Here is a 25,656-nt window from a genome sequence, read left to right on the forward strand (position 1 = left end):
GAAACTGCTACGGCAGGGAAGATAATCGGCTATTTGCTTTTGAGAGGGGGTTATGATGCTCGGGATCTGTGATGATCATTTGTGTGTAATCCTGAGTTAATAATAAAGAATAATAAATATGAAGAAGCCTTAAACTCCAACAATCTTTTGGAAACGGGGTGTTTTAACCACACAAACAGCTAATTTGAATGAAGCTCCCATTACAGCTGCTTTCAGGGGTGCAAATATCTGCAGAATTAATCAGATGCAGTTCTCGCCCCGAGTGTAAAGCCTAACGTGATTGGTTGTAGTGAGAATGTGCTACGATTGGTCAGCACAATGTGGCAGTGATCTGATTGGCTTAGGTAAAAGGTGGGTGGAGTCCACTTATTTGTGGATTTGTCTGCACGTCGACGCTAGAAGTGTTTCAAAATCCACAAATGCGCGAGGGGATTTACAAATGCACAGGAACCGATTCACAAATGCGTGAGGGGATTTACAAATGCACAAAAAACGGTTTACAAATAAATGCCAGGCCAAGTTGTGTTTGTGGCATACAACACATTTGTAAATATAGATTTTCATTCGCAAAGCTAATTTTATTTATTTGTGAGTTTTATATATTTTTTTGAAACTCTTTACATTTATTTGTGGGTCTTAATCTATTTATTTGTGAATTTGATATATTTTTGTGAATCTCTTTACATTTATTTGTGGATCATAATCTATTTATTTGTAATAATGGAACAATTCTACCCCCATACATATAAGCGTTTGAATGACATCACTCTGCAGCAGCTTCTCATCATATTTTCTGTCCAATAAAATGCTCTCTAGAATGTGAACTATCCCGCCCCCTACATTATAAATACAGTAGATGCTTAAGCTGTGGCTAAAATCAGTCACTTGTTCACATAATTACTATTTTGCTTCATTGTGTATGGCATAGTGCACTATAAAGGGGATAGGGAACGATTCAGACAGTGTAAATATGCTTTCCATGGGGCAAATGAAGTCTGGTTTCATGTTAGTGTCACACGAACCTCCACAGCTGTCTCTTTTGTTGCGTCAGTCTTTCTAGTTCATTAAATATTTAATTAATTTATATACAAATTTAATATACGAACATATCAAAGTTTAAATGCAAAAAGCAAAAATAAATACATTAAGATAATGGAGAAGTAGGCTACATTTGTGGTATTCTGATCCATGTGGGATGGAATTGAGAAGAATTAGGAACCAGGCTTTTTAAAAATATATTTTTTAATAATGTCATATACAGAACAATAGCAATAGAAAACAATTAAAATATTCAGTAAGGTAAGAAAACCAAACAAAGAAATAATAATCAAGCGTCATTGCATAGCTAATACAGTAATAATAATAATAATAATAATAATAATAATAATAATAATAATAATAATAATAATAATAAAAATGTTGATTTTTTCGGTTTGCATACCTACCCGAAGTGATAAGATGAAATAAAATTCTGCATCAAAATTTATAGACAAGACAAGTAGTTTGTTTAGGCATGGTTTGTAAGGAATTACAAACCTGCACACATATATTCAAACACACATAACTATAGAATCAATTCTTAATGCGCATGTGAACGCCATCAGCGTCTATCACGGGTTCGCGTTTAAAGTCTGTTTAGAGAGAACGGTGTCGTCTTAGCGGCCCCTAATTTAATAACAAATGATCATTTAGACGGAAGTGAATCAATCACAACTAACTTTAGCTGGGAAAAACATTTTTCAAGAATCACTATAAAACCAATCTCTGTTACCTTAAATTATATGTTTATCTCTGTAAAGCTGCTTTGAAACAATCTACATTGTTAAAAGCGCTATATAAATGAGGATGACTTGACTTGACTTAATGTAATGCATACATAATTGACTATTTTTTGAAAGTGTGAAAATTTCTTCCCACATTTTATGAATGTGAAACTTTAAAATTAAAAATTAAAATGATCAGTTGAATGAAATATCTTTATCAATTCCATGATCATTGAAGTGCATCGCAATTTCTTCTTAATTAAGGAAGTAGACATTTTAGTTTTAGCAATGCAAGTTATAACGACGTTTATGCATATATATAGCATTTTAAAGACATTTACGTTTTTCATGGACTACATTTAGAAAAACTATAGGCTATCAGTCTATAAAAATACTTAAAATGGTGGCATTGTTGAGATACAGAAGCAGTGTAGACATTTGGCTGGGGAGACGAAGGGATTCTGAGATAATAAAGGTAATATACAGTATGCCGACAACCAAAAGAAGCGTGTTGCGTTTTCTGACCTCCAGATGTCGCTGTTTCCCGGTGATCTTTACTCTCCGATGTCCAGCAGGAACTGACGTTTGTGTCTACGACTACATGAGCAAATTTTCCAGCTGGAGGAAAATGTCCAGCGTCAAAGATCCGAGAGTCTGAAGGTGGGAATCGTCATTTATTCACACAAATTCTTACTATGCGTTAAGTTTACCGTCAGGTCTGTTCTTCTGCCTACCGGAAGTATAGGGTGTTCTGTTTGTCTGAGTATTTGTGTTGTTTGTTTTTCTTTTGCTTGTGTTTTCACTTTGGTTGGTGCGCCGAAATTCCGAAATATGTGCAAAAACATTGCATAAAGTTTCTGAAACTACTTTCTACGAGAGATATATTGTTTAAGTGTTTATACATAGTCTTTTGGGATGTTTTACCATGTCGGGGTGTTCGTGGCAGGTTATTTACTATGCTGACAGCAACATTTGATTAGAAATATTAATCTGTATTGGCAATCTAGAGACAGTTGTGTTAAAGTTAGCTTTAAATTAGCTATTTTTGAACGCATGTTTTGCATCCATTATAAACTTTTGTTTAGTTTCTGGAACATCTTTTAAACTGTATTTATCCTTTATTCATTAAGATAAGATAGGGTTGCATTTCTATTTGGACGACTACTGTTTGAATCACTTAAATTGAACAATATTTAATCTAATACGTAATAAAAGCCCTCTTGAGTTCAGAACAGGTTAATGAAAGTTAGCGATGAAGCTCAAGTATCTGCTGCACTTCACTAACAGTTTTTGTAACACTGGATGGAGCCTATAACAATTTAACATTAATTCTAATATAATAGCTAATATTTAGTAGCTTATTCTTTCATCTGTATTTAAGGTTAAAATCTTGCTGACCATTTTTTATACAAGAAAATGTAATGCACTTCATTTGCATATTTACTTGGACTGCCATTCCAGTGTTTTTTTCTCATTTCAAACAAACTTAAAATAGCACAGTCTATCATATTGGAATGTTTCTAATAGGAATAATAGCTATTTTGTATGCTGCTTTGAGTCAGTATTGTTGAGGTAACTGACTGGAGAAGCAGGTTTTATCTTTTTTTTTTTTTGCTGCCAGGCATAACTAAAATAGGCTTGTATAAATGTGTGGATTCAGCACGTATGTCCTCTTTAAAACTTCAACTGAAGTGGTTTATGTGGCACATAATCGTGTTGTTCCTGCAGTGTTGCGTCATTGTAGTTATATGAATCATGTGCCTTGACCCCCTTGAGTATGCTAGCTGAATATGCACATGCAACTAATTTTTTCAGTTCTGTAACTGTTTTCTGTCACGTAAACCAACTAAATTGTGTCTACTGTAAACAGGACAGATGTAATGACATGTTGCACACACAATGAGTGCTGTAATTGTCATCTATCATTTATTTACCCTTCTGAACTTTCTCACTGTCTTGGGAACTATATGTCTTCTCTTGACTTGTTTTTGCAAGTGCTTAGAAAAGCATCTGAAACCAAACTCAGTGTATTTTGAGTCATGCTATGTGTTCAGTGCATTCCTGAGTATTAAAAGTTAGCTGATGTTTATAAACTGACGCATTTAAAAGCCATATGCATTTTCTAGTTATTCATTTCTGTACTTTGATCAGCTGGATTGAAGCTTGATAAATAATTTTTTTTGTTAAGTACAAAAACATATTTTGCTGTCTTCCATTATGATTGGACACCATCTTTAAAATTTAGAATTTGGGGGTTTCAAATGCATAAATAAGTGATATTTGTCAGGCATGCACGCTGAGTAGTGAACCATTCCCACAAGCTTTTATCTGCAACGATTTGATAAAACCGAGAGCGCAGAGTATGCCACCTGCCTTTTTTCTGATATGAAAAAAAGGAGACGACACAGTAACTAGACACTCCATTGCCCGGTTTCATAGACAAGGCTTGAACTAGTCCCAGACTAAAATGCATGTTTGAGCTAACTGAAAGCAACTTGCATTGACCTATCTTAAAATATGTCATTGCAATTGTTTTGTCTCAAGATGCACACCAGTTTTTTTCTAAGACATATTTTAAAAAGCTACTTAAATGTCCTAATTGAACTAAGGTCTAATCCTTGTTTAATCTAAGCCCTGTCTGTGAAACCGGGCCTCCATGATTTAACCATTTGAGCTGTTATAGTAATCATAAATATGTTTTGAACCAGAAAACGTATATCTTCAAGAACAACAAATTGCTTTTTGGGTTGTTAGTCAACAAAATGTTGGTTTAATAGAAGGTTTAGCACTATAAAATGGTTAATTATATATATATATATATATGTATATATATATATTTTTTTTTTTTTGTACAACGTTGAGTTCAGAGTTCTTCACGATTTAATAATATTGCATTCTAAATATGAGCATCGTCATTTTGCATAATTTGATGTCTTACTGATAAGACATGCTTGGTCTCCTTTGTGAACAATGCATAGTTCCTGTCCTCGATTGCGATCTGTTTGTAGCTGTTGTAAAACGCTCTATAAACGCACACCTCTGACCTCATTACATCAGTGGGCTGTTTCACACAAAACATGTTTTTGCGGTTAAAAACTCAAGCTTTGAGGCATATTTTTAAAAATTTATGTTTTTAGAATGGCTGCAGTTTTATGCACAAGACGCTGCAAAAGACATGTGCGCAACAGTCAAACACGTTCGTGTAGCACAACACCGAAAATAATGTAAAACGTAGCGCAGTGAATTGGGAAAGAAATTGCTAAATGTTGCTGAAAAACTGCTTTGCTTCCTTTCATTTTCAGTAAATTATATTTAAAAAAATTTTTTTGCGACTACACATCAGTTAAAGTCCCCCTGTGGTTAAAATCAAGATTTTAATGTCGTTTATATGTCTATGTAGTGTTTTTAATATGCTTTAAAACTAACCATGTGCAAATTCATAAGTCAACACCATTGCTGAGTATTTTCTCTTTAAAACTGCAGTGATCTAAAGACAGTCTCAAAAACGCGGTTTGAATTCGCTGGTGTTTTTTATGTCACAAATATGTTGTAACCAATCACGTCAACGTTCCGGTGAGCTAAATGAAGAACATTTTTATCACAGGATAAAACTTTTAAATATGTAATTTTGGAGATACAATTATTGACTATTGGTATTAAGTGCTAGCCTATTTCTTGGCAACCATAATCAACTAAACTCTGCGTTGCATGGTTCATAACACCCCTAAATGACACATTCTTCCTTGCCTTGACTTGTTAGAGACAGATATCTGGGGTTTTTCAATGTTTCGTTGTCACTGTCATACTTAACATAAATCAGTCCTGCCCTATTTTTGTGGGTTTTTGCACATAATCAGTGAAGCTGTGAATGAGGAGCTGAAACCCAGTTCTGTCTTGAGTTTGCACCTAATTGGTTCTGTTTCAGTTGCAAGCTGGCATGTCAGTTGCAAGGCACAGGGAAATGTCTGGTATGTGCTGTAAACGCCTGCCATTCATCCATTAAATCCATAGTTTGATATGCCCTCACTGACCACTCAAGTGAACTGTATTTTCCTACTGACGTTTTGCGCATTTCGCAATCTAAAGATTTCTCATATCCGAAATATTCAGGATGCTTTTGTCGGAAGAAATCCAAAACTTGAGATTGTTGAATTGTAATTTGATGTGACCGATTTTCTATCTTCCAGGCGCTTAATTTTTTTTTTAATAGCACTTTTGCTACTAATTTAAATTTAGGAGCACCTTCTGATCAAATTAACCTTACCATTTCAGGGTGAAATTCAACTGTATGGTAATTTTTTTTCTAATTTAATTAAATGTATGTCATCTTTTGTCAAATTCTTAAATGTATATTTATAAACGTGTTCAAAATGTAATTAAAACAATAAATTCAATTAGAGTAATAAAGCAGACTAAATTAGCAATCAAACGAATCAGTATCAGTATCAACAAAATGAATCTTTGCGCTGCAGAGGTGGCGCAGATTGACTGATTTTTGAAACGGAAAATTACAGTCGGTGGCGGCATGTCACTCTTTGTCACTGAATCATTCAGTCAATCACATGGCCTAAATTTCGTTTTGGAAAATAGGGGAGAAATCCCCATTTAGGTCATTCTTATGGGGGGGATTTTTTAATTTGAGGGGGGAGTTTTTTTAGACAATTTTTAAAAATACATTCAGCTAAATGTTTGCTCACTCATTGTATTTGTGTTTTTACAATGGGGTCATTTTTTTAGTTTACAGCTTGATTTCAATCTTTGAATTAAATTGAAAAAAGTAGCACAAATAAATACATGAAATAAAGAGAAAAGTTTAGGTCTAATAACACTAGTATTACTACAGAAAGGAAAAAAAAAGTAATCCAATGTATAATAACACTGAATAGTCTTTTAGTCCTGTATAATTTGAATACATAGGCTATTAATCCTGATTCCTTACAATTAATGCTATCTTTTGTTGTTTTATATACAATAATGACAGACACATTTTAGGCTACTCTCACTTTAAGAGCTAGTGCACGGATCCACGTTCACATGTTGCGTGTAAAGCGCAGTCTGCGCCACTTTCTCCCCTTTTAAAAAGGGGTCCCTGTTGCTAAGCAATCATGAGCCATGTTCTCCATGAAGACGAAGACGTTTCAGTAAAGGATGAGCGCGCAAAAGACGTAACGTGAACGGCCCATACTGTTTTCATTATAGTGTCACATGCATTTTCTTTTTGTATTATTTTTTTAAGACATAACTGATTGTGTTTGAGAGGATACTCCCCAAGACCGGAATTAAGACAATGTTGTGTGCTTTTGACCGTTAAAGCGCTATAATTCGTGAAAAAGAACTCAGTTTTGTTACTCACGAGCTGTTTGTTATGCGTTTTAAAATCGCTTGAATGTTTAAATAGGTAAGACTTAAAAAGACGCACAAATTATATACATTAGTGACGATGCAATGGCCCGATTGTGCAAGTGACATTTCCATCATATGTACCGACCTCTGAAACGCGAGAGTCTAGAGTCGCCGCCTGGAGTGCAGCGCGATTGACTTGCCTTGTGCAACACATTTTGAGAGACAGAGAAGACGCGGCATTGGCAGAATCACTCACGCTGTTTGTGAAATTGCGTCTCGCATAAAGTTTTAAAATGACTGATTTGATCTTATAATCTGTTAGGTTAAATTCACTCATAGGCCTACATGCTAGATTGAATGAATGTTTGCGGGAATTTCCCGCATTATAAACACAAGCCCCTGCGGTAATGATTAAAATGATGCGCAATACCCGCAATCCCGCACCGAAATTCGAGCCCTGCAATCAATTCGTTCAAAATGGCTGATTCATTCAGGAACGAATAGAGTGGCTGTCATGAATGGGTGATTGAATCCATTGACCCGACTTATTCAAAAAGATTTCTGTGATTGGCTACATTGCTCAACGCTGCAAAACATTTTGTGAATAGAAACCTTTAACGCTCTCCAAATACGCACTGAATCAATTAACTAATGTGCTTTTAGTAGTTTCGGCTGTGGGTGCACCCTCTAGCACTCCCGTAGAGCCGATCCTGATGGGATCTTGGGTAAATCATTTTTTTCACAGTCGCACCCATTCATTTTCAGTCACAAATGTGACTAAAATGGTGGCACTGTAGAGCCCCGTGGTCCTGTCATATGTAACAGCCTTGTTTATCTTTTTTCAAGCTTCAGTTGCTGCTGAGTCAATTCCCTTTTTCCTGGTGTAAGGTGCAGGCTTGCATTCATCCATCTTTTTATATTTTACTGGGACTCACATAACAAACATTTGAGCAAAAGGGATTCATTTGTTTGATTCGGGCAAAATGTCAATGCTTGTGTTGGTGCATAATGGATATGTCCATTACTGTGAATGATAGAACTTTGAATATAACCACACTATTGTGAACAGGATATTTAATTGTTAAAAATGGCACAGAGCAACTCAGTATATTGACCACTGCCTTTAAAAATAGCACTACAAATGCATCATAGTTTGCACTGAACATGCAATACTTTTTTTGAAAGCATTAATGTTCTGAGTATCCAACATTGAAATGTAATATTCTCTTAATTTCCTCCCGTAGGCACCTGTTGTAAAGTTCCTGTCAGAATCCAGTGGTCTCCCCATGTACATAGCAAGGCAAAGCTGACACCATGGCCCACTTATCCAGTGGCAATGGGTTTAAGTTTGACAGGCCAGCCTCTCCCGGTGTGGTCCGGCCCAAAGGTATTGTGGGAAAGGAGGAGGCTTTACGCATGGAGGTAGAGGCCTTGGATAAAATTAAGCGTGAGAAAGTGCACACACTCCCAGTCACAGCGTCTTCTGTTAATCTCCTTCCCAAACCAACGGGTCAAACGTCCACTAGCCGACAAGAGAAAGACCTCATTGTGTTCTGTGAATCAGAAACACAGAGGAAAGAACAAAAAGACAATTTTGAGGACATCGATTTGGATAAGCTGACCGCGGAGGAGCTGGAAAAGCTGCTTCTGGATGACAGTTTTGGCACAAACAAAATGACAAGACCTTCCTCTTTGCTAGGTTGCAATCTCAGTGCATCGTATCCTGGAGTACATGCGTTCAGCCCTTCTTCATTTCACTGGACACCCACTCCAACACATGCACAGACTCCCATTTTCCCCTCTGCTCCTTTCCTGAAGCCTCCATGCTCTTTCCCGAATGGCTTTAGTCCAGCTATGTCTCCCTTTATGTCGGCCCATCCGACCCCCTTCCTCTCATTTACACCCATACAGCCACCTGCTGCTCTGGCATACTCGCAGCCTGCCGTCTCCCCAGAGATGGCCAAGCTGTTCGACAAAATTGCCAGCACTTCGAAATACTTGAAGAACGGCAGGTCCTCCAGCATGGAAACGGATTTGGGAAGCGCCAAGTCCTTGGAGCCATTGCCTCAGCCCTCAGAACCTCCCAACATCAGCCAATTTGAGTGGCTGGACCTGGACCCGCTCAACAAGCACAAGGAGGCGGAGGTAGAGGAGACAAAATCTGTATCAAGTGGTCTTTTCATAGAGAGGTCTGGGAATGCTAGAGACCCATGGGATGCTGTTCTTGAGGATGAGCCTGAAGTTGTGAACAATGGCAGTCCCTCGGCAGAGGTGAATAGCAAGGTGACTTCGGCATCCCAACCAAGAAGAGCGTCAACAGGGGCGGCTGTAACAAGAAGCCAGTCCCTCAATATACCTGTAACCTCAACGAATCACAGTCCAGGCAAACAGGTAAGAGAAACTTCCTTTCTGCTGACCCAGAACATGTTGGCACGTCCTGATTACCACATCCACATTCTGCAGAGTTAGGAGAACCTGCACTGGGTTTGCATGAGGAAGTAGAAATAATTCCAGGTGTCAAACCAGTTGTATTTAATGCACATATAGTGAACAACTTATATGATGTTTCTCAGTGTAATCAACAATACATATTTTCAAATTAACTCTGTAGTAGGGCTGCACGATTTTGGGGAAAATGTCATATTGCGATTATTGAGGTCAATATTGCGATTACGTGACACAAAGCATATTACATCCTGCTTAAATGTCCCCGCTTGTCTGGACAGAATGTTCAAAATATCTTATTTTCATGAGCATACAAACATTTGTATGCTCATGAAAATAAGATATTTTGAACATTCTGTCCAGACAAGCTGGGACATTTAAGCAGGATGTAATATGCTTTGTCTAAACTCAGTCTGTGGATAATTTTTGGTGCAAGTGTAGGCTATTGTGATTGTCAAAACATTTGGTTACTAAACAGGATTTTGTTAAGTTTAGTGACAACATGGTACAATGACTTTTTGGCTACTGTTTTTATTATTGCTTGACACAAATTTCACGATTTCAATTCAAATCTTGTGATTTGATTACGATCTTTATTCAGTATTGATTAATTCGGATAAATATTAGGTATCCTAACAGTAGGTGCATGTTAATTTTTCTCAAGAAAAAGAAATATCTCACCTAATGCTGTAAACATACAGAGAGCCCTGTAAGCTGGTATTATTATTAAAGGTTAAAATTAACAACTCAAATTAAATATTGTGGTTTTTACTAGGCTATAATAACAACGCTACAATATTTTAATAAGTACAATTATAATACATATTTAATATAGTGCACATATTTAGCAAAATACTCCTATATATAATTTGTCTAGCCAACTAACATGCTATCAAATGGCTTTCCTGAGGTAAATGTAATGTTCTGTGGTATATTGTTCTCCAGCTCACATCGGAAAAAGTCACGACCTGACCATACGCGCCACACGTGCCACTGCCTAAACTAAGACTGACTGGTCTTCTTTTTATTTGCGGTGTAGAAAATAGGCTAACAGCTCTCAGAGAGAATGGGTTGTCATGTCCACATGCATTTTTTTATTTCATAAAATCGCGGCATTTTGCGTCATGTAATCGCATAGGCTTGACATCGCGATTGCGATATGATTATCGTGCAGCAATACTCTGTAGCAATGGAAAATGAATACAGTGAAATGTAAAAACCTGTTCTGTGTGAACTGCCCCTATGGCGGTAACGGTGTCGCTTTAAAGGGGATATATTTAAAAATGCCACTTTTTTGATTGTTTTACCAGTCAAGCAGCAAAAGCACAGCATGCTAATTAAATTGCTAATAATATCAAAACAAAGAAAAACATACAAATTTTCAAGTAAGATGATTAGGTGACCATCGTGATCCACCCCGAATCGACAACATAGTATTTTGTGTCTCTTATGTTAGCATGGATGCTAGTACTTAAGAAAGCAGCAGTGCTCTGTGATGTGACAGGATGTAGCAGTTAAAAATGTGTGCGTATGGTTTTCTAATTATTATACCGTGCCAGTGTGGTGAACGTCTTTGCAACATTTTAAGCTCGAGTGGATTTGCCTCTTTTGTTTTGGTCTTGTTCCTCATGTTTGGTTTCTTATTAAACTCTAGGCAAGTTCATTTACATTTATTCATTTAGCTGAGGCTTTTATCCAAAGCGACTTACAATTGCTATATTACAGAGGTCGCACGCCTCTGGAGCAACTAAGGGTTAAGTGTCTTGCTCAGGGACACATTGGTGTCTCGCAGTGGATTCGAACATGGGTCTCTCACACCAAAGGCATGTGTCTTATCCACTGCGCCATCACCACCCGCAAGTTCAGCTGCCCACCCAAGTTCTGCCCACCCAAAATCTTATCTAACACTTTTGCTTTATCGTTGGTCTTTCCTCAAAAATTATTGTCACTGATTGCCAAAATAAAGAATGACTTTCTGAGAGGAATGTGCAGTGAGTGACACTTTGATTGCTTATGGGGAGGGTGTGTAAATGTGTTCCCCCCCCAGAAATCCCACTTCCCGTTTCTTTGTTTGTTTCTGACTAGGACAATTGGCTGTTGTCACACATTTACCACAGAACTCAAGGAATTTGTACCCATAACTTCTACAACAGATCAGATTTCACTTAAGGAAAAAAAAAGGGGTCAGAGGGTTTTGTCTTTGCACTTCCTCATTTCAAGTAGACTATTAGGAATGAATATCATTACATTTCTGAATCACACAGTGGGTCTAGTTCAGGCTCGCTACGCACTAACCAGTCCTAGTGTTCTGGAGTAAATAGGTTGTTGTCTTTGTGTAGTGAGGACTACTGCTGGTCTCATTAGCACAGACAAGCCCCAGCTAGCTGTCTTTGCCCCATGGGTTCTTCCCTGACATGCCTGCAGCTCCCCGTTGCCATGGTAGCGCTCTTTCGGAGTGTGCGAAAGAGCGGCGAAACTAATCTGAGCTTTGGCTTTGGTGTACAGTTACTCTGCTTCACCGCACAGTACACCAGATACTCTTATCACAAGCCCTGGATATTTTAGCCCTTATCAGCGCACGCATCCCAAAAGACCTGTTTGTTTGTTGTGTGTATATTAACAGGCTTGGTGTAAGTGTAAATTCACTGTTGCCATTACTTGGTGCTTGTGGTTTGGGTTACAACAACACATTATCAAAAGTGGTTTCTTATTTTGAGGATTAACTATGGTTGAAAGTATTTGGGATTAGTATAGTGAATTGTTTTTAGCATATTTTTATGCTACTGAAGAATTCATAATGGCAAACTCAGATGAATCTATCTAGATGCATTATCTACCTACCAGTGTAAACAAATTAAGTACGAGTGTCAAAGGTTTGTGTTATTGAGTTTGTCACAAAGCCAAATTTCACTGGTCCATACCAATGCAAGTGTAATGTCAAAATCAATATGCCATTAAATGCACTCCTTCTTTTTAAAGTTTAATATTAATATAAATATTGCACAGATCCAATACCTAATGCACAGATCCAATACTTTTGACCAGTTTGACACCTAACATTTGTGCTAAATATCCCTGTGAGCATAGAAGAGCAGCCACATGTAGGTCAGACATCACTCAGGCACTGTATTGAGTTGTTATTGGTGATATTGTTGATAGACTGGTATCAGTTGGTACTTTGACATCCCTAATGTATCAGTCACTTAGTGTCTTAGCCCACACTGTAACTTTTGTATTCGGACAATGAAGTGTTCTTACTTAACACAGCAACTATGTGTTTTTTGTATTGTATGTGTTTGTTTGTAAATGTGTTCTGAACATCCCATCCTCTCTCTCCCACTGTCAGCTTATCCGACATGCAAAAATTAAGTTTGTTTAATGTAACTGTAAATAATTGGCTCTATAAACAAATCTCTTAGTCACTGTTGACCATCAAGCACTCAGTCGACAATTACTTAAATTATCTGACGGAAGTAAAGTCATATTTATTTACTGGAAGTATAATCAGGTCAGTCAGAGAGCGAAGTTCTAGTTAATGTGTTTCACCATTCTTAGCAGCAATAATGGAGAGGAAGTTACAGTTGCTGTGAATTCTATTAAGCACAAACCTAGATGATGGGGAACTTTTACTTAAATCCAACCAAATACTAAGCTCATGCAAGCCAACTTCCTCTCATTCCTGAGTTTTTTTAATTGTTTCTTGGCAGTTCCCTCATAAACGTTTAACCTGAGGAAGAGGTTAGTTTAGGTTGGGAGAGATTGCATATAGGGCAGCCAGAACTGTAAAACTGTGGCTCTAAGCAAAAGCGGATGAATAATTTGTGAATGTGTGTCACATGGCATCTCATTTTTCTCTAAGGTTAGGCCTAGAGCTCTGGCCTAGTAAAAAGCTAGACACCATCATCTCATCCGAGGCTTGGACGTCTTACCTGCAATAAAACACATGACCTGCTCTGACAAGTCATGACACTTTTGATTGTTTAATACTTTCATTTTATTTATGGTGAATGTGTAAGAGGCAGATGTTCTCATTAGATACCATGCTAAGAAAATGTCACAAAAATGCCTAATCTACCCAAGTACTCATGACACTATTGAGATTTAATTTATATAGGCTGCATAATAAATGTAATTAAACAGAAAACAAATCTTCCTATTTCATTTCCTAGCATGTTAGCCTTTACTAAACTGAAAGTACCTTTTATTCCTAGTAGTATTTTCATGTTGATCTGCCTTTTTGACCTATTTCCTTCCCGAAGGAAGTCTTTTTTAGCATTCCAGACATTCTTCACATTCTCAGTATCCTCTCACCAAACAGAGAGACTGTCTTGTTCCACATTTGAACTGGGATGTTAATGTCATCAATCACTAGTACTTGATACTTCTGTACATAATACAGACTGTTTTCAAAACACATTTAACAAATGATTTCCTATGTGAAGGGCACCATCGGTGAAAGTAAATGTACAAGACAGTAGGCCGAATGTCTACTAATCAGTATAACCATGGCATCATGTCTGTCTTTTTACAGGTCAGTAAGGGAAATGCAAATGTACTCTCAAAGTACTCTGTCTTACACCAAAAGGAAGCCCAGAATCTAGAAGTCGCAGCGTTCTGTGAAGACATTTCAAAGTGAGTTATGATTTTTTGTTTAAGGCATATTTTGTGTTGAATTACCCATTGAAAGGGATAACCTCATCAAAAAGCAGGTCCTGCTACTACAGATGTGTTGTAAATCTGATATCAGAAGGTCCCAGCCAAGGATACCTAGATCAGCACTGTAATTATAGGCTAGATTCTATAGGAGAAGTAAGGCTAATATTGCCTGGAGGGATTAATTGGGGAAATGCCTCAAAACCTCATTGTTTTTAACAAGCTGTCCAACAAAGCTAAAATTAGACAAATGAAATGCAGGAAGTGTACAGCTGTATGTCGCCCATGAAATCTCATGCTATGTTTCCTAATTATATCACACAAAGAAAGCTCGTACAAGATGATTAGCAAAGGACCTGAGACCAAGCCTTGAGGTACACCATATTTACCTGTGTTAGGTCTTCATTTACACAAAGTGTTGTCCTTCCTTTTTTGCAGACTGAGGTCAAAGTTCCCGTATAACGACCTGTCTTCCAATCCTGGCTATGTTCTCAGTCCTGTGATCACTCAGAGGGATGCAGGAGGAGACAATGGGGGCAGTGTAAAAGTATCCATTGAGATTTCTGATTCTCAACAGCCTGTAACTTTCACTTGTGATGGTAAGCATTTCTTTGACTGGGAATTGAGTCATTACAAGATTTTGACAGAGGATAACTTGCTTTTATATGAAAATTGTTATGTTAACAGTTAATGTAATAAAAGGGATGGGTTACCCAAAAATGAAAATTCAAAATTCACAGAAGTAAGAAAGACATGGTTTGGAACATTATGAGGGTAAGTAAATGATGACACAATTTTCATTAATTTAAACTAATAATGTGAATCATGTACTCACTATTTGACAATAGTAAGCTCTGAACGTCTGCTATGAAGGAAGCTGACAAATAAAGAAGCCATGATAAAGCGCCAGAGAGCATTTCTTGGCTGCTGCGACACTCTCTTTTTACATAACTGTCATGGTGCGTCTGCTCAACAGATTGATACTTCAGCCAGGGTTCCTGTGTTTTTCATTTTTCTGCTTGCATGTCACTTGCCAAGGTTTTACTGAGTAACCTGTCTGTGGTCCAAGCACAGAAAGTCTTTTTCATTGAGCTGTAGTGGCCTTGGCTGAGTTCCCTGTGAAGCGGCTGTGTTCTGAAGACTGCCGGGCCTCGTTTTTTGTGCAGTCTCTGGCCATCTCACTCCTGGCAGGAAATCAAGACTGGTCTTTTGTGTTGAAGAATTTTTCTGTGTTGTTACTGCCTAAGCTCCATAGCTCTTTTTGTCCTGGATAAATCCAGCATAGACTGTGGAGTTAGGAAAGGAAAAGGAGACACAGTGTCTATCGGAACCTGAAGTTGCCTCACAGACAGCTAATGTTTGAGGAATGGCTTGGTTATAACTGACTGGATGCTTTTATTGTTCTAGCTAGCTTCTCAAGTTCACACTGTTCTTGCTGGCTTGAACTTCTGATCCAGTTTATTGTGTTAGATCAAGAGATTTCAGATTTTACTAAAAGCTGAGTTTGTAACAATAATCCTTCATTCTGTGAACAGTGGGCAAAAAGAGGGTCTCGTTTTAACTTAACTTTCCTAGTCCATACAGAGAAACACCATACAGCTAAATGATGGGCATACCATCTCTTTGCATGTCAAGGCTGACTGTCTGAAACTTCAAAGAGGATAAAGAGGTTTTTGAGGTTTTCCTTGGTTTGTTTAAGTGGAGGGAAATGCTCTGCTGTGTGTAAGATTAGTAAAGTTAGCAATTCCAGACATACTTGGCATGAAAACAAGGCAAATGAAACAGGAGGTGCACAGGGTTTGCATGTGTGGAATATGAAGGATAAACAGTGATTTAGGCTACGATGTGACTGTCAGTTCTTATCTGATTTATATCTGATTGAAATCCAATCAGATTTAGCTAGGTGAACGGCAAAAAATCACATGATATGCGATTTTTAAAAATGCATTTCGAGCTACATTCATATATGGTTTGAAATCGCATTTCTGGATAATGTGACTTGTTTATGTGACTTTCTCACGCCATTTAAAACGCAGAACGTGAGACGTTGTTATAGGAAACATGCCAAAAGTCGCTACAGAAACAATGCTATGTTGTCAGTCGACCGATTATCGGCGCCGATATTAAGCATTTTTATGGTTATCGGTATCGGCCATTTTCAAAACCAATTTGCCTAGAACAGTGTTTCCCAAACGTTTTTCAGTCGAGGCACCCTTTGAAAATTTAAAAAAATGTGTGGCACCCTACACTAGTGTTGTCACGATACTACTTTGATACTATACCTTGAAATGTATTGATTTTCAATACCACAGGGAATAACTGCCGTATATAGGCCTACTGTCATATAGATATTTTTTAATATTATCAATTTTTTTGTCCATCCATTTAAAGTCTAGGAAATCATTAATTTCTTCTGCAGAGATCACTTTACATAATGACATATTTAATTAAGGCTTTTATTCATAATTCAGCAAAACATTGCTCAATTACCATTGGAAATCTCACCTAAATGTTTGCTCACTCAGTGTAGGCCTATTTGTGTTTTTATATTGGGATAATTTAATTATAATTGCACAAGATAGCTTGTTTTTAATATATTTTATAATGTAATAATTTCACAGTTAATCTCCAAATTAATGTATAAACAACATAAAGACAGTATATTTTAAATAATTGTTTAATGGCATCTTTTTTATGAATGAAGCCCAGTATCACTGATACCAATACTGCTACTGATGTCAGGAAATACACAGAAATTGAATAAAGTTATCAAACACTTTACAGTCTTCACTGCATAAATAATAAATTAAATATAGATGAATCCTTATTAAAGCTAAAAGCGTTCTTTAGTCAAGAGCAGTGAGTAATTTTCTCTGTTACCTGTTCTTTGATTCTGTTGTCACTGCTGCACTTGATTATCTCACACGCGTCCCATCTTCTCACAACTCTAATTTAAGATTTTAACTAATTTAAGACTGCTCTCATGAGGATACTCAACAAAACGGAAATTTTGGCATAACTGTGTGTTATTATTCGTTCAAGCACGAAAGAGAAGTCGATTCTGGCACGCGATGCGCGTCGTCCTGTGTCAGCAGGACATTCACAGACAGCGCGTTCTCTTTTGTCTTTTCGCGGTTGCATGGTTTAAAAGCATTTGCATGAATAAGAACGTGATTATATAATGTAAGGCTAGCCAAAGGATGACAGAAAAAACGGATGCTGCGTTAATTGTGTTTAAATATTTTTTAACGCGTAAAACTGAAAAACATTAATCGCACGCGTTACCGTTGACAGCAGCACGGACATAACCGATGTGTTTGTGAATATGCGGCAAGACGGACGTTGTGAAATTGTTTCGTGTGTATTTGACCGTAAGCGTAACAAGCCATGAAAAAGAGGCAGCTTTATGTGTGGACGCTGGGAATGAAGCACGAGAATGAAATCATGCGGAACCCCCGCAATTCAACGAACGCAGAAAACTTATGATTTGCATTTTTTATTATAAATTTGTGTGCATTATTTGTTGTTATTAGACGCTTCCGACGATGCGAGATTGATGATACATTTTTTTTATTTTATTTTTTTACACATTTTAGCAATTTTAAAATGTTTAATGGAGTTTTTACACGGCACCCCTGCTCTCGCCTGAAGGCACCCCAGGGTGCCGCGGCACCCCGTTTGGGAAACACTGGCCTAGAAAATAATTTAATTTTGAAATGCGCTATATTTGGCTCTGACGCAACCACCTCTGTCGGAACTCACCATTCTGTAGACTAGACTAATGTCCCCGCACATCGGATTTGTTAAGAGTCACGAGTCCAGCCAATCAACGCGGAAAGCTGAATGCACTGAAAGTTTTGCACTCACACCGAAAGCACTTGCAGACTGGAGCTGCTGCACTGATCACGCATCAGTTGTTTCTCATCGTTAAGGCAGCAGCAGACTTTGCTGAAGAAGCAATAAATTACTACACTGAAGTTGCAAAACACCTCAATATAACAGAGCCTGTGATCTCCGCGATGCAGAAAACACGGACCGAATCGCGGAAACCAGTCATAAAAATGGAATTTACTGTATAAAGCGGAATGTCACGGAACTTTTTGATGAATTAACAAAAAGCAGGTCAGTACAAATCAAATCGATTTTCAAACCGCGTTCATGAATCCTGCATGTCTCTAAATGAATGGAGCAGACACGTGATTTAATTTACCACACACACACACACACTGGAGCACGCGTGACACTTGCGCTGTTTTCAGCCTCAGCAGCATCATTATATGAGTACATGACTGCATAAACATCATCTCCAGAGCCGCTTAGTCACTTCATGAGCTTTTTAATGCTTCAACTGAGAAAAGCTATCGTCATATCATAAACGCACAGAAACTCAAAAATCTCCACGGCAACCCGTCAAAATAAAAGTTTGTCTTTTCTTAGGGCCCTAAAAATTTAATTTTGGTTAAACTGTAAATAAATTGAATAAGTTTGATGATTTCAATTAATTAGAAATTCTTTTTGATTACAAAAATGTAATTTAAACATTAAAATAGAGTTGTACAAAATATTTACAGAATGCTGCTGGGTGCTTCCTGCACTTTTTAGGTTATTATTATTATTAATAACAGTTTTCAGATTCAAAGATATGTTTAAAATCATTCAAAGAAAGTATTTGTCAAAACACTTTGTTTTTATTAATTTTGACATTAATTTACATTTTTACACCAGACATAGGCTATATATCGGTTCAAAATATCGGTTATCGGTCTTACTTGATCTGTAATAATTGGTATCGGCATCGGCCCTGAAAATTACATATCGGTCGACCCCTTGTGTTGTTGCAAAGTTTAACAACTAGCAGGATATGAAAATATAAAGGACACGTTTTGAAACCGGCGAAGACGACAGTGCGGAATAAAGCCGCTAATACCAGGCTCCTACGTTTCTGTCGCTGCCTCAGAAGACGCAGAGTTGTCCAGCGCGCGGCTACACATTTCCATGTTGTAAAATGTTAGAGACAACATCTCTATTGCAAACCCGTCCATGTTGTGGTTTTTGTTGTTGTTTTTGGCGTATTCCTACGTATTGCCATTGCCATAGAAACCAATGCAGATATTCCGGAAAACGAAAGCGCAGCATGGAAACACAAATCGGATCTGAACAGTTGTGACACACCGTGTGGACAGCAGTAATTTTAGATCAGATTCCAATCTGATACACAAATAATCTGATTTTGACTAACAGTCTTAACATAGCCCAAGTGTCTCAGTTTTATATCTTTTGACAAAGCTTTTCATTAGAAATTTAGTTTTATTTACATATTCGGCAGTATACTTGTACGTATATGGATTTATGGATTTGTGACCTTCTACTTTCTGCCTCTCAGCTTTTTTCCATGGCTTCCTTATGGCCTTAAAGATCCCACCATTTTAGACCAACTATACTCTCCTGACATTCCAGCACCATGTGTGTTGCTGCAGTACCACGAAAAGAGGATGGCAGAGGTATCCCACAACCCCTGAAAGCAACCACAAATCCACCACCAATTAGGCATGACCATCAGACCTTTAGGCTTGAAAAACAGAGCAGACTCAGAGTCCAGGCCAGGCAAGGCTGACTTACTGTAATCCAGCCCTAGGCTTGAGCTTGAAAAGGATCATTCCAAGGAGGGGTGTGGGCCCTGTTATTGCTGCAGCCTGGGGTGACCACGAACAACATGTTGGGTGTCAGATTTTTGCTCTGATCAAGTGAAATTTCTCATGCCAAATCCATTTCGCACCAATCTCTTATTGTGGTTTTCCATCTAAATAAACCTGAAGAGGTTCCCATTAAGTTCTTGGGTCTTGTTCCAAATGTTCAGTCCATGCTGTCCACAGTCAACATGGTGCATGAACTGTTGGGTAATAGTCCACACCAGTGCAAGCTTGGTAAAAGATCATCATATTGGCCATTTCATTATTCATTTTTTGCAATACGTAGCAGATGACACCTGCGGTGGTCCTCAATAAATGTAAATGGAAAATTTACCAAAAATGACAATTCTGACATTGTTTACTCAATATTCCCCCTCATTTTATTCCAAGCCTGTATGACTTTCTTCTGTGCAACATAAAAGAAGATATTTTGAGGAATGTTTTGTCCATACAATGAAAGTTAGTGTAGTCCAAACCATTAGACGCCACTAGACTTCTATTGCATGTGTGGCTTTCTCCTTCATGTTTACTGTTTCTTTCCCCAGTGAGTTCTGCAGTTGAACTGCTTATAATGCAGGCTTTGTGTTGGGTCCATGATGACCTGAACCAAGTGGACATGAGCAGTTACGTTCTCAAGGTCTGCGGACAGGAGGAGGTTCTACAGAAGTGAGTCCTCCCTTTATCGGTTCTCGTTCCTTTTTGCAGGCATTCTACCATATTGGATACACAAGTCCCCTGCCAACATTCCTTGAGAACTGGGCTATTTTGCTTTTATTTTGCTAGAGAAATGTTTTCTTTTTACCCACACCATTGGAAGAGCAGACCCAACAGTGCTGGGGAGGGTTAGTCTGCCCTAATAAGGAACAGAGGGAATGGGCAAAAACAAATCCCTTCCAAGTACTGGGAATAATTTGAGCCTTTAATACAAGGTATCCTCCCCTAGATGTGGGTGTCTCATGTTATTCCTGTTATCATTGCAGAATTTTGAAAGTCTTCATTTAGTTTCTCGTTATGTTATAGTTCCCCTATTCCTGGTTCAATGCTGGCTTTGTCCTCATTTGACCCTGGTTGAAATGTTGTGATTATTAAAAATTACCCTGTTCTAGTGTTCCAAAACAGTCATCCAATAAAACTTTGTATATACAGTGCTGGTCAGAATTATTTGCCCTCTTGGTAAGTATGATCAAAGAGGGCTATAAAAAATAAATCTGTATTGTTTATCCTTTTGATATTTTATTTTTTTAAAATGCACAACTCTAACCTTTTATTGAAGTAAAAGAATTGAAAGTGGGGGGTGGGGGGGGGGGGGGGGGGGGGGGGGGGAGATATCACATTATGAAATAAATATCTTTCTCCAAAACATATTGGGAACAATTATTTGCCCTCTTTTATTAAATACTTTCTGCAACCTCCTTTTTTCCAAGATAACAGCTCTGAGTGTTCTCCTATAATGCCTGATGAGTTTGGAGAACACCTGACAATAGATGAATAGAATGAAACAAAAAAAAAAAAGCTTTTTTGGCAGCAAACACTTCAGATGGGTTTGGTGCAAACAGGGATAAAAAAATACCTGATGTGTAAAATAAAATATTCTGCTGTATCTTTAATGCTGTGGGCCTAATTTTCTGCAGAATCTGAAGGATCTGGAGAGATTCTGTATGGAGGAATGGACTCTGATCTCTTGTCAGGTGTTCTCCAAACTCCAAATTTAATAAAAGGGGGCAAATTAATGCGTTTTGGAGAAAAACATTTATTTCATAATGTGATGTCCCCCCCACTTTCAATTATTTTACTTCAATGAAAGGTTAGATTTTTGCTAATTTAAACAAAAGAAAATATCAAAAGGATTAACAATACAGATTTATTTTTTACAGCCATCATTGATCATATTTACCAAGGGGGCAAATAATTCTAACCAGCACTGTATATGTATACAGTATATACTACAATATATTTATTATACTATACTTTAATACTATACTATACTATAATACTATATAATGTTATGTATACATAATATATGTTGATTTCGTATTATCATTGGGGAAAACCGTTATCAGTGCTGCTTAATTTTTTTGTGGAAAATGTAATTAAAAATATACATGTATATTCTTCAATAAATAGAATGTTTAAAAGAACAGCATTTATTTGAAATGTAATTATTTTTACTGTCGCTTTTGATCAATTGTATTATAGTTATGTAAAGTTGAGATTACGCCGTTACTCATTGATTCAGTTGGTTTTTGATACTTTGGCTCTGGTCCATGTCTAAAGCATCTTTAACATTATCTTCCAGTAAACACAGTCTGGGCAGTCATGAGTATGTGCAGAACTGCAGGAAATGGGAAACGGAGATCAAACTACAGCTCCTTTTCCTTAACACAATGAGACGAGATCTAGCCCGAACGGTAAGACGCTTACAAAGGCTAGATAAACTAGTTGTTCACTGCACTACTATCTTCACAAGTTTTAAACGGATATATTTAATAGATAAATATGTTCTCTACAGGCAGAAGATGACATCTCCCCCATCGACTTGGAGAAATACCTTGGCCTAGTGGAGAGGCCGTTTAAAGAGGCGGTCACAAGGTTAGGAATGTTCTGCATCTTATCTACTGCCTCTTCTAAAGGCCAGGAAAGACACGGGTGGCCTTTGAAGTCCCTGATTGTGCCTGTTGATTTCTCTCATTCCTTTGCATGTTTTTTTTTTTTTCTTCTATAGAAAGGGTCTTGCTGAATACCTAGAAGGCTATCATAAGCAAGTCAGTGTCTGCCTTCAAAATGAGGTAACTTGTTTTGTAAATTTTTTTATTTTTTTTTTACAGAGGAATCTAATCATTTATTGTAATTATTTCAGTTTCTTTTTAATCTCTGACTTTAATTCTCTCTCTCACTAGAGCACCCAGTATAAAACAGTGGACAATGTGGTTCAGTCAGTTAAAAATCTGTGCTGTACTCTGGATGAGGTTGAGACACCAGCCATCACTGATGCCATCAAGAGGCTCAAGCGCTCTGTCAACCTTCCTAGAACATGTTCTCCAGAGGTCAGAGAAGCTTCAGTGTAAAGTGGCAATGCACAATATTAAAATTGTAGCTAATACTCATCACTGATTGTTGATCAATGGCTGATGTTACAATTCTGTACTCATTTGTAAAAAGTAAAAAAAAAAGAAAAGAAAGTAAATACTAAAACCAGTTGTTTTAAATGGTAAAGGTAAATGTAGGCATCAGAACCTTATAATATATAGTATGAAAAAAGGATATTCATTTTGAGATCTAATAAATATTGTATCTAAAAGTGTTTAATTAAATTATTAGTGTGTATTTATTTATTTAATTTTTCCCAATACTGTCTACTACTGTTATTTAACAAATAAATACCTAATATAAAGCACTACAATTTTAAGCCCTTATTAAGTTTTTTTTTTTTTCTGTTTGCATATGCATGTTTTGCAGGCTGGTGCCACAGGTTCGTCTTCTGCAGGTTCAGCTAATGGTAAGCTCATCTCCTAAAAACATCTCAATGTCCTTCTCTTAAAAGGTGAAGTGTGTAATTTTTTCAGTATTAAAATACTTTGTCCTAATACCTGATATGCAGTCATCTACAAGCAATCATCTACTTGCTTGCATCTACAAGCAAGTGTAAACACTATGACTCTGAGGTGCTATCAGAACTTTGCTCTGTTGTTTTATTTCTCATGATTCAATCCACTTTCAAAACCAAATTGAACTATCTTACATTTATAATATATTTATAATATATTTTTTATTATTAAACTGCTCTGTTTATTTGAGTATTCTGACCAGCTTGGTTGTGTAACATTGACTCAACCAATAACATAAATTTGAGATAGGATCTTTTTTACTTGACTAATGGTACACAGTGAGAGAAACCAGTTTGAAAAGAGTCATTATTTTTGTGCTTCACTGTGGTGACACAAGTGGTGCAGAAATGTAAAACTTTTCTTTTTCTTTTTTCGGGACTTCAAGACTACCTTTTGGGAGCAAAACAATGCTTTTCCTCTTTAACAAACTGTTATTTACATGAATGTGAATTTCCCCATAAGTTTTAGGATGTGCAGTTTCTTGTTCACCTATCCAATATTCTGCTTCTTGTATTCCTCCAGGTGGCGTAAGCCCAGTGGAGGAGAGTTTAACATCACTAACAGATGCTGTGTATGAGCTCACTAAACTCTACCTGCAGTCTTTCTGCCCGACTACTCCTGATTGCACGATGGAAGAGCACATGGAGGACGGCAGGGACAGCAGAGAGGCCTCGGGCACCACAGAGCATCTGCAGTTCACTCTGTTTGCTGTTCATGGCATTCCTGCTTCCTGGGTCAGCAGGTGAGCACGCTGTCCCTTTTAGCGCATAAAATATGAGGGTTTTTGAACCTGGTCTAAATATTAACGTGATACTTTAATAATACAAACAAATGGAGTTCAAGTGAAATCCATTTACTCTTTCTGCTTGGGCGCATTCAGTCTCATTCTAAATAAGTAATAAACGCTGTTTAATTCACTTCAGACTGATAATGACTCTGCATAACAAACTCGCAGCCAAAGTAAACTTCTCTAGTACTTTCAAAGGACTGCCCTAATCCATATTCATTACACTGTTATATCCTTCTAGATAATTTGAGTAATTTTGGGTCGGTGCTCTCTGTACCATTATACATTTAACCCAACTTGGAGAGCACAGAATCACATTATTCACGTTCACTACAAATAATTTTAATCAACATTCTTTTGAAACACTTAAGGCCACATATAAAAAATGTTGTATGGAATGAGGATTGTGTCCTCGGATAATGAAGATTCTGGGGGCAATGATGATCTCATATTACTATAGCTGTACAGGGCAGCTAAATATTTGTCCTCCTTTTGACATTCAGTATATATTTTTATGCTTATGCATTTGTTCTAAAATGGCTTAAAATGGTGATTTTTAATTTTTGTTGATTCACAAAAATTAATCAAAAGGAGCAACAGTATTTTTTAAGAGTTAATGCTTTTATTCAGCATTGAAGCATTAAATTAATCAAAAGTGATGGAAAAAAAACATTTTTATAATTTTACAAAAGATTTCTATTTCAAATAAATTCTGTTCTTTTTTTACTTTCTATTCATCAGAAAATCCTGAAATTCATTACAGTTTCTACAAAATATTAATCAGCACAAGAAGTTTTCAACATTTATAAGAATACATTTTATTTTTTGCTTTTCCACAAAATCAGCATACTAGAAGGATTTCTTAAGAATCATGTGAAATTAGTGATGGTAAAGCTGAATTTTCAGGATCATAAGAAATAAATTACATTTTAAAATATATTAAAACATTATTTTAAATTCTAATAGTTTTATTCTGTATTTTTAATTTTAAAATATTTAGCCTTTGTGAGCAAAAAAGACCCCAAACTTTTGAATAAAACTGTGTGTGTAGCTATATGCACTGATGAGCCAAAGCATCATGACCAGTCAGAGGTGAAGCAAATATTGTTGAACATCTACCCAGAGCTTAATATGTGGCCTTGTTAGGAGATAAGATGGTAAACAAACAATCAGATCTCGTAATCAACAAGTAGGATGCAGAAGAAATGGGTATGAATAAAGATCTGAGCGACTTTGACAAGGGCTTAATTGTTATGACAAGGCAACTGGGTCAGAGCAAGGCTTGTGTGTTGCTCTCGGTCAGCAGTGGTGAGAATTTACCAACAGTGTCCGAGGAGGGACAAACCACAAACCACTATCAGGGTTTTGGG

At 37.1% G+C, this 25,656-nt stretch overlaps 1 protein-coding gene across 1 annotated transcript in view; it reads left to right on the forward strand.

Moving 5' to 3' along the window:
- Positions 1-2,321: 2,321 nt before the first annotated feature.
- Positions 2,322-25,656, forward strand: part of pik3c2a (phosphatidylinositol-4-phosphate 3-kinase, catalytic subunit type 2 alpha) — a 42,515-nt gene continuing 19,180 nt past the window's right edge. The window contains exons 1-11 of the mRNA XM_077194464.1: positions 2,322-2,423; positions 8,351-9,497; positions 14,083-14,183; positions 14,643-14,803; positions 20,440-20,560; positions 22,191-22,302; positions 22,404-22,483; positions 22,617-22,680; positions 22,792-22,938; positions 23,351-23,390; positions 24,022-24,241. Coding sequence (XP_077050579.1) covers positions 8,421-9,497; positions 14,083-14,183; positions 14,643-14,803; positions 20,440-20,560; positions 22,191-22,302; positions 22,404-22,483; positions 22,617-22,680; positions 22,792-22,938; positions 23,351-23,390; positions 24,022-24,241 — 2,123 coding nt within the window. The 5' untranslated portion in view covers positions 2,322-2,423; positions 8,351-8,420. The remainder of the gene's footprint in view (positions 2,424-8,350; positions 9,498-14,082; positions 14,184-14,642; positions 14,804-20,439; positions 20,561-22,190; positions 22,303-22,403; positions 22,484-22,616; positions 22,681-22,791; positions 22,939-23,350; positions 23,391-24,021; positions 24,242-25,656) is intronic.

The sequence above is a fragment of the Siphateles boraxobius genome, unplaced genomic scaffold (genome assembly GCF_051911475.1).
Source record: "Siphateles boraxobius isolate OS27281-9 unplaced genomic scaffold, OSU_SipBor_1 32, whole genome shotgun sequence".
In the NCBI taxonomy this organism is placed as follows: domain Eukaryota; kingdom Metazoa; phylum Chordata; class Actinopteri; order Cypriniformes; family Leuciscidae; genus Siphateles; species Siphateles boraxobius.